The following is a 10466-nucleotide window of genomic DNA, read 5'->3' as shown; positions in this document are numbered from 1 at the left end:
GCTTCTGTAATATTGGCCTCCACTTGAGTGTACACATCTTCAAGGTTGGTAGTTTGGTTGCATACATCCTCATTTTCAATCAGATAGTTGACTTTTTCATCACTTATCTGTAACATAGTTGAAGATAAATAAACACAAGTACACATAATAGCAAATAAATAGATATGGTAAATAGATGTGGTTGCCAAAGCAGCTCCAACAGCAGGGAAATGCCATCTCATACCTTACATATGACTGGAATTTCAGACGGGTAAAGGCCTCCCTTCCATACATGAGAAAATAAGGAGAATATTTTTGGTGCATAGTCCAAACATAGTAGGTTTGATGTATTTTTCCCAGTCGCTTTGGTGGTCATGCACCATTTTTCTCAAAGCCCTGAAATTGGAAAACATACTGTCATTCTCCATACATACACATGATAAGTAAGTATAAATACAAAAAACATGTAGAAAAGTGTATTTTCACCCTTGAATACCCTTGAATGGTGCCATTAAGCTTTTCAACCAAGTCATTTGTTTGGGGGTGGTATGGTGCACTGAGGCTTCTGGTAATGCCACGCTTTTCACACAACCCTTGGTTAGTCTAGAATATGCATTGGATATTAAAGAGAGCACACGGTTTTGATGTAATTTTTGTTGTTGCAGCGTAAAGAAACAGTTATTACGTCTCACTATTCTACTTACTTTGTTGACAAATTCTTTTCCCCGGTCAGTTCATTTTGGTGCACCATACAAAAAAGTCCATTATGCACACTGTCACTTCCTCAGTCCTTTTACTCAGCTTGCTTCCCTGATCCAGAAGGAAATCACCCTGCCGATCCAAAGCACCACCCTTTGGAGTGACTCCACCACTGTATTGCGATGGCACTCGCATTGCTGAGATTCAAGAGCTTACTATGGCTGAAGATTGGCGGTATGTTGATAGCCTCCCTAACCCAGCTGATGACCTCACTAGAGGTAAAACCCTGTCAGACTTAGCTCAACCGCAGAGGTGGAGTCAAGGTCCCCCTTATCTGCTCCTCTCTGATGCTCAGTGGCCAGCTCTTGAACTCGAAACTCCTTTAGATGAGGAGGCTATATAGTTAAGGAAACCAACTAGCATCCACAGCATCTCTGTACACCATTCCTCTGGAGTAGCACCTCTTGAAGTGTCTCAGTGTGGTACCTGGAAGGATGCCCTTACGGAAGGCCTGAGAGGACGACTTTCCAGCTGAGTTTGTTGCTTTGCAATCCAGCAAGAACATCTCATCCACCAGCTGGTTGCTGTCCTTGGCTCCTGAGTTTGACCACACCCTCTGCCTCATTCGAGTGGGAGGTAGGCTTCGTAGAGCTACTGACCTTGACCAAGACACGATCCATCCCTCTGTTCTGGATCCCAATCATCACATTTCTCAGTTGCTGATTAAAGATTTTGATGAGCATCTTCTGCACCCTGGGCCAGAAAGAGTCTTCAGTGAGATCCGAAGATGATACTGGTTGCTGAGAGGTAGAGCAGCTGTTCGAAAGTATCAGTACTCATGTCACCATTGTCAGAGGTGGAGAGCCTCTTCTGATGTACCAAAAATGGCTGATCTACCACCATCCCGACTTCGTCTCTTCAAGCCCCTCTAGGTCTTCAAGGTCTACTGGAACTGATTGCTTTGGACCATTCAAGATCGGAAGACGGACAGAGAAACGTTGGGGCATTATCTTCAAGTGCATGACGACATGACGCTGTGTTCACTTGGATGTCCTTGAGAATCTTTACACAGATGCCTTTCTTTTAGCCTTCCGACGCTTCATCTCTAGGAGAGGTCGGCCCCATGACCTCACATCAGACCGAGGCACTAACTTCTGTGGAGGTCAAACAGAGCTGGATAAAGCATTCAACGCAATGGCACCAAGCCTGAAAGAAAAACTAATTGACCACCAGGTCAGGTTTCACTTAAACCCTCTTGGCTCTCCACACTTCGGTGGCATCTGGGAAAGGGAGATACGGTCAGTAAAGGATGCTCTGCGGGTCATCCTTGGAGGCCAGTCAGTGACTGAAGCTGTACTGCACACTGTTCTCATAGAAGTTGAAGGGATCATGAACACCAAGCCACTTGGATACGTTTCATTGGATGTTGCAGACCTTGACCCTGTCACTCTAAATATGCTCCTTATGGGGCGGCGAGATGCCTCACTCCCCCAAGATGTGTACCACAGCGATGAGTTAATTGGAAAGAGACGTTGGCGTCAGAGTCAGATAGTTACTGACTTCTTCTGGGCAAGCTTCATCCGCCATTATCTTCCCAATCTAAAAGTACGACCTAAGTGGCATGTCAACACTAGGAACCTTGAATGTGGCAAAGTGGTACTGATTGTGGACCCGCAACTTCCTCGTGCTCTCTGGCCCATCGGAAGAGTGATCCAAACGCACCCTGGACCAGATGGTCAGGTCAGAACAGCAGAAGTCAAGGTCAAAACCCAAACATACCTCAGACCCGTTGCACGACTAGTTCCATTGCCTAAGCTCAGAGATGATGATGATGTGTAGAAGACATGAAGTTGAGATGTCATGCCTGGCTTGATTCCCTGAGCTCAATCAGGAGCAACAATAATCACCTGTGCTGGCTGCAGCAATCAGCTACAGGTGAATGAGAGCCCCAAATCAGGTCTCCCATAAAGGGAAGGAGAGTTCATTGCTCAATTTGCTCTCGAAAGGACAAGACCTGTTGCACCTTTCTTTGCTGAGTGCGTCCACATGTGAGTTATTGTTTGAGTAAATGAGTTTAGTGTTTGGTTGTTTATAATGCATAGGCAGACTTGATTTATTGTTTAATTGATACATCTGTTAACTGAGCCTGTTTAGAATTATTGAACATTATTTTGTTAACGAGGCAAATCATGAGTTGTCATATTTTGTCTCCGAAACCGGAAAAACCACTCGACAAATTAAGGAAAAAACCTGTGCTAATAAAAATTCTCGCTGCCTTCATTTCCATGCCTCAACTCAACTTTCGATGTCAATGAGCTTCAGCCCTCAACATTTAGGTTACACCTAAAACACTGATGTCATATGGAGCAGTATGCAGCTTATACAAATGAATATAAAAACACAACTTTAAGTTTATAATTTTGTGTATACACCTCAACTTTATTGATGTAGCACTTTACACACAGCGCAGATAGAGAAACCTAAGCATTAGAAAGTAACAGACAAGAACAACAACAATCCAAATCAAAGAACAGGTAATAATACAGTACAGTGTAACACAAGACTAACAGAGCTTTGGAGTTTGAGCTTCACAGGTTATTACAAATTAAAGGCAATTCAGTATTAATATGTTTTGAAGGAAGTTTTAAAAACATCAGTAGTGGGTGAGAGATGGATGTTTGGAGCTAAAGAGTTCCATAATTTTGGTCCTGCAATAGAAAAGGCTGATCCCCATTGCACTTTGTCCTGAATCTAGGCATTGACAGAAGGTTTCATTTGAAAGGATCTTAGATCTCTTAACGGCTGATGTGGGGGCAAGTCCATTCAACACCTTGAACACGGTCAACAGTAATTTAAAACCAATCCTCAGCTTGACTGGTAGCCAGGGTAAGGAGGCAAGAATTGGCGTGATGTGGTTTCTTCTTTTTAACCATGTTAGTAGTCTGGCTCCTGAATTTTTTACGAGCTGAAGATGGGATAGACGTGCCTGAGTGAGACTAAAATAAAGTGAATTACAGTAATGTGAGTGGATATAAATGCATGTATAACTTTCTCCAGGTCGGAATAACAGAGGATTGGTCTTAATTTGGAGATGGATCAGAGCTGCATGAAGCTTAACTTTACACCCTTGTTTATTTGTTTGTCGACCGTCCATCCATTTCATAAACTAGACATGAGAATTCTGTGAAAAAATATGGTTGTGCTTTTTTCTACCACCGGTAGGGGTATTTCAAAAACTAAAGCCTTTTTGGTGGATTTGTTCCTGTTATAAGAGGCCCTCTTTCTTGAGAGGAAGGGTAGCTGTGGTAAATGCTCTCATGCTGTCTCAAGTCATGCACTGAGCAATTGCACATTACCAGACTGGGCTTTTACAGAGGTCATGGCAGTTATAATTAACTTAATTTTTAAAAGTAGCGTCATTGCAAATGAAACTATTATATGGGGTAAAGATCAGGAGGGTTAGAATTGATTGATCTACACACAAAGAAAATAACACTCTATTAAGCACATTTTTGGCCCAGGTTCTGGATCTAATCTGGAAAACTCGTTCAAACAGTAACAATTTTTTTTTTTTTTAATATCAGAAGTTCTTTAGTTCCGAGCAGTTTGCATAATTACACATCACATCTCTTCTTTGGTCTCAACACTCAACTTTGAGTCTCCTCCGGGATTTTCCTCCCCAAGCTCTTCTCTTCTTTCAGGTTTGCCTCCACATGTATATGTACAGGAGGAGATCCAGTGTACAAAGGGGATGTTGACTTTGTTGTCTGAGGGGATTCACAGATAGAGACATCTTCACTCACTGATGGTGATGACATCAACGTGATGTCATCACCTCCTGAGTCCCTGAGTGCTGCAAGTCGTCCAAAGCCTTCAACTGATGGTGAAAAGTGCATTTGCTCAGCTTGAGTTCAACCCGAGGCCTGGCCTTCTTACATTTTACAATCTGTGTGCTATGGCTGTTTGGATGTGAAGATCTGTGCGGAGAGAGACGGCGACGATGGAGATGTGAGGAGGACATTGACTGACTGTCCTCTGAAACATTCACAGGTGTATCAGGGGACGCTGAGGGCAAAGCTGTGCTCTCATTGCCTCACTTACATCTTCAGACTTCAGTCTTTTTGGATCTCTTCTGATTGAATTGACTTTTGCTGCAGGCCAGCTCTGTATCGGGAGGAAGCTCTCCATTATACTGCAGCACAAACTCTCTTTGGCTGTCCAAAGGGAGAATGGTCTGCCTGAGACGACACTTGTTGAAGATCTCCAGAGTTAAATCCAGTGTCTCCACAACAGTGCTGAGTATCACCTCTTTCAACAGGTTACAGTTGGTATGCAGAGCAGGGTTACAGTTCATCTCCAACAGCCACACCTTAAAGTCCTCATCAACCATGAAGCTGCAGCCAATCAGGTTGAAGAAGCCCAGTCGGCGTTCCAGCTTCGATTTGACAGCTAAGAAACACTGCAACATGATCTGCTGCATGCGTTTTGCAAAGACGTCCAGCACCTAGTCCCCGGGCAGACCCTTGGCAACCTGAAACCTGTCGTTGACGTAGGTGTTGAAGCTCTCCATCCTTTTCCATCCTCTGCTCTCACAGTAACTGCTCACTATTTCCGCTCCATTTGTTCCTCCCATGAAGAAAGGCCCAGAGCCTTGGGGCTCCTCCACCTGACGCTCCCTGTTCGAATGTTTCTGCACTGATTCTAAATCCTTGGCTTCCTAGATGTCGGTCATGTGGGAAAACCTCAGCGTCTCCTCTGTCTGGCCCTGCTCCAGTCCCCCTTCTGATGTCACTTCCTGCATGCTGGTATGGTCAGGTGACTGCAGCGTTTCTCCTCCTCCCTCCTCCTCCTCTCTCTGCCTCCTCAGGCTACATGCAGGTTGGTTTTGCCCGCAGTGAACCTCCACTATCTCTTCCTCCTTTTGCTCTATCAGTCCTGTCTTCTCTGATGGGCCCTCGCTGCACTCAGATGACATCACCTCAGGCTGACACTAAATGTTCCTACATGATACACAAGTGGGCTTTTACAGAAATGAGGAGAGTAAACTGAACATTTTGAGGCAATTAAGAGGAACCATGAAGAGAACTCGTTTACACTAAATCTATAATAATTCTTGCTTAGTGTTGTTTTGCTTACTATATTTTTAATGAGCTAAGCCAACATTGTGACTGTATTTATGGCTGTGTTAGTCTATTGGTCAGCATACTAGTTAGCGTGCAAGAACAAATGTTGAAGGCATTCATTGTCCTCACAAGATGTCCCAGTAACTCAAGTCATTTCCTGACTTTCAGACATAGAGTGAAATATCTCTTTTTTTTTGTTTCTTTTTTTTATTAGGTGATGCAGAACAAGACGAGTGAGGGACATGACAAGAGCAAAAGCAAACAGTATCTCTGCTAAAAAGAGGCAAAATCAAGTTGCTCTTATAATAAAAGGCTTTATTGTAAAGGCTAGTTCATAAAGGAAGTGATAAACTCAAGCCAACATGTTTCAGCGACCCTCAGCCATCATCAGGTCACAACAATGAATGAGGTGTTCAACGTCACTTTCTAACCTCTGTTGTCATTAGTCTGATGGACATCAGCTGGTAGAGGAGGAGCAGGCCCAGGTAAGGAGACGCACCTGGTGAGGTTACCAAGATGATAGACTGTTTAACATTTAAAGTTTAGTTTAAAGCATTAAATAAAGTCAAATAGATAATAACCAAAGTATTCTATCTCAGGGAGAAGAGAAGTATCAGTTCATCAAACTAGAAAAATGTTTATCTAAGCAATAAATAATATTGTCATTTGCTGTGAAAGGATAAATATCTTAACATTGACAACATAAACACTACAAAAAAGGCCCGCAGACTTTCATTCATTCATTCAACCTTTATTTATACTCGAAAGATCATTGTGGGGTAACCCTCATTTACAATGACATTGAGTCATTACAGAAATAATTAGAAAACATTTTGACATTAAATCAGTAAGAAAAACAGGAGACAAATAATACAAGACTGCTAAAATCAGTCTACAAAAGTCTAAAAGATAATTAAGCGAGTACAAAACTGCAATAACTTGATTGAAATAGAATGTGCTCATTGTTCAGGAAAACCAGCTCCAATGGGTAATAAACCCCGACCAATTACAGTGAAGCTTCTAAGGCATAAAGACAAACTCTATTCTGGCCGATGCAAAAACCCTGAAGGGGTTGAAAGTAAATATAAATGAGGACTTGGATCCACAGGCTCAATGCTAGGGTTTTTTCTGGCCTCAATGGTGCAACGTCACCTGCTGAGGAGACTCAGGTCCTCAGGAGTGCAGGGAGTACTCCTGAAGACCTTTTATGACTCTGTGGCGGTATCGTCCTTTACAGAGTGTTCTACTTGAACAGCTGCAGACAGGAACAGACTTAACAAGCTGGTAAGGAAGGCAAGCGCTGGCCTGGGCTGGACCCTGGACCCTGTTGAGGTGGTGGGAGACAGGAGAATGATGGCAAAGCTATCATCCCTGATGGAGAACGTCTCCCACCCCCTGCATGGTACTGTAACAGCACTGGGCAGCTGCTTCAGCGGCAGACTTTGCCACCCGCGGTGTCTGAAGGAGAGATACTGCAGGTATAAGATATCTTTCTATATATCTATTAATAGAAGAGTAAAGTCCATATCCCTAGAGGAGAGCACAGAAATAATTACAATTTATAACATACAATTAGATATTAGACTTATCAAATAGCACATAATAATATCTATAATAACCAATAGATAACTGTAGACGTGCTGTCAGAACTCACACAGATATACATAAATTAATCTAAAGAAAGGTGACCATATCTACAGCATCATTGAGGCCGGGAAAAACCTTTAAATACCTTTTTTATATTTCAAGAAAATCTCACTTTCCTTATTTCTGACCTCAACATGAAAACCATCAACTCTCTAACAGCCCTTTGAGAAAAGGAGTGTGTCAATTTAAAAATTCAAGGACCTCATAAATAAGTGCAGACAACAACTCTCTGTCACACAACATGCGTACGTGTAGGCCCTGGGCAAGAACCACAAAATATCTTTTTGATCTACTCATCACAACTGTCCACTGTCTTTAGCTTTAACTGGCCCACATGGGCTGGCTGCCAGAAATGAATAAATTAATGAGAAACACTGAACGAGCTAACAAGCCAGTGATGGTTACCGCAGTTGACCTTCTTATAAGTAGCCTACTTCAGTGTCAATAAAATAATATCAGAAAAAGGCTGGAAAAAACACAGAACTGTGAGATAACAAGTTTGACTGATCAAGCCACTGAAATGTTTGATTAATAATAATATTGTTATTTGAAACATGTTAATACAATAGTAGATAGCAAGTAACTGAAAAAGAAAAGCAATACTTCTAACCAAAGTTAAACTTATCAATATCAGCTGCCATATTCAACACTATAGACAAAGATGTGCTAAATGCAGCTGATCCTCACTGAAAATTAAATGAAGAAAATGTGTAGTTTCCTCCCAGACTATCAGATCAACAGATTTTCACCCATGCACACATTAGCTGTGATATGTAAAGGTGGTTTGATGAGAATCAAACATGATCATCTCTATAGTAATGTAAATCATGCTCTCTAGGTTGTCTCTGCGGGACCAGACAGAGGAGGCTTCTTGATGAATTTTAAGCTATTTTTGCTCAGAGCCTCATCTCTGCAGATCATTTGTCAGCATACTGAAGGAACAGAGGGCACCGAGACACCTTGGAAAACCACATCATGCACACCTATCACCACAGCTGTTTTTATTACAGAAGGTCTGCAATAACTACTACATGAGGTACTTGATGAGCCTTATCAGGACTCTGATTATGACATTTGTGCTTTGGGGAATACCTTGACCATGTTTTTCTGTCCAAAAATACTATTGAAGACATAGTTTGAAGTTTTATTATTGTGTCACACATTTATATGCCCAGCCCACATGGGCTTACGTGACATCATAAATTAAAACGTTCCAGGATCAGAGTGCACTAGGTAAACTATATTAATTGTCAAGAAACACAAAGAGAAAGCAAAGGCAAGTCAAACTAATTCAACAGAATATCCTGTATTCTTTTCCAGGCTTTTGAAACAAAATTAGCAAATTTAAACACATCAAACTTAAACAGCCATTCCAGTTTTTGCACATCTGTCTACCCAAATATTTCAGGATTTTGACGAGCTACTTCATGAAACAACAATTCTCTTAAATCATCAAATGTTGTACAATGCAAAATAAAAGGGGATTCAGTTTCAACTTTGTCCAAATCACACATCTCACAATGTCTGTTTTCTACTGGAATATTTCTGAATCGACGGACTTCAGTGACCAGAAGGAGAATACCTGATCTTAACTGTGTCACCAAGGATATTTGGCTTCTAGATAAGCAACATGTTACAACTCAGGCATAAAATTAATTTTGAATCTGTACACATGTCCTTAGTTTTGGCTTGGACAGAACGTTTTCAAACCATTTTTCTTCATACTTGATCAATGTATGAATGTCTTTCATGGAGTTAATGTTACAGCACAGATTATTCATGTAAATATACGTCATATCTACCTCCTCCAATATTGAATAAAGCTCATTCGCCCATGGAGAGTTATGTTTTTTGCTCCACATACATACTTTCTTGTTTATTCGGTCCTCTGCCATTTTGATGAGTCAATTCCACAATCGGCTCATTTTCACATTGTCGAAGTACCAGACATATTGTGGTGTCAGCCAGATTATGTTATTGATTATCAGTACCAACAGGATGCAAGAATTATGAAGACTTTTTTTACTCACACACTTCAGAAATAAAATATATATATATTTTTTTTTTAATGATGCCCTTGTTACGACATGATAGTGGAAACCCAGTTGGATTAATGGAAAGCAAACTCAACGCTAAACATACAGCTCCCTCTAGTGGATGATTTCGGGGGATAACTTGTTGCAGATTCTGAAAATAATATCTGAGGTTTGGGAGATGTTTCCAGTGAAACAATTAAACAAATCAGTAGGATTTCAAATTGATAAGATCTTTTTGGATCATTATTCACATCAGCAATAACTTCTCATTTTAGTAAACAAATGCTGTTAGGAAAAAGAACGAGTGAGAAGACCATCTTTTGCTGCCAATATTCTGACTTACTTTTTACATTTATTTATTTCTGCATTGCATTACATTTGGTGCTAGAATTGGGGATATTAACTGTGTGTCACTAATTATGTGTTCATGCCATGATAAGTCAGTATGTCTGTTCTAAAAAGGTTTGGGAAACATACATTTGCTCTGGAGGTATCTGACATATAGCCTACATGCCCTACAAGTGAGAGTGCAGGGCCTTCTTATCATTTGCAGAAGCTGTTTTTCACATAAAATGTAAGTGTGTATTTAAAGGATCCCATAGCCTACACAATTGTTCATTTCAATTCTCATACAAGGTTTAATCTTAAGGACAATTGTTTAAAGACAACACGCAAGACTGTAGAGAAAGAGTCCCTTCTTCATCATTTGCTTAATTTTTATATTTAAACACAAAAGACTCATAAGAAATGTTTTCATAGGGCATAACGCTGAAGGAAAGCCAAACTGGTGGAGCTTCTGTAATTCGATCCTCAATAACACAATTTAGGCTACTTTTTTTGGAAATAGACAAAAAAATAAAACACATTCCTGATAAATATTTGTTGAGTAGGCAAAATAAAATTCATGAATTATGTTTTATGTTAAGGGGGCTTGGTCCTGTGTTCGAGTTCGCCCATGAACGATGGAAGCGCGCTCCCGACA

The 10466-nt window shown here is 40.9% G+C and overlaps 1 protein-coding gene across 1 annotated transcript; it reads right to left on the bottom strand.

Moving 5' to 3' along the window:
• Positions 1–4368: 4368 nt before the first annotated feature.
• Positions 4369–5248, bottom strand: LOC132974965 (protein polyglycylase TTLL10-like). Its single transcript, XM_061039321.1, is given in 1 exon segment — positions 4369–5248. A coding segment is annotated over 1 exon segment (465 nt). The 3' UTR covers positions 4369–4783.
• Between the last annotated feature and the right edge of the window lie 5218 nt (positions 5249–10466).

Source organism: Labrus mixtus, chromosome 5 (genome assembly GCF_963584025.1).
Source record: "Labrus mixtus chromosome 5, fLabMix1.1, whole genome shotgun sequence".
Classification (NCBI taxonomy): domain Eukaryota; kingdom Metazoa; phylum Chordata; class Actinopteri; order Labriformes; family Labridae; genus Labrus; species Labrus mixtus.
This window is presented reverse-complemented; position numbering and strand designations above follow the sequence as displayed.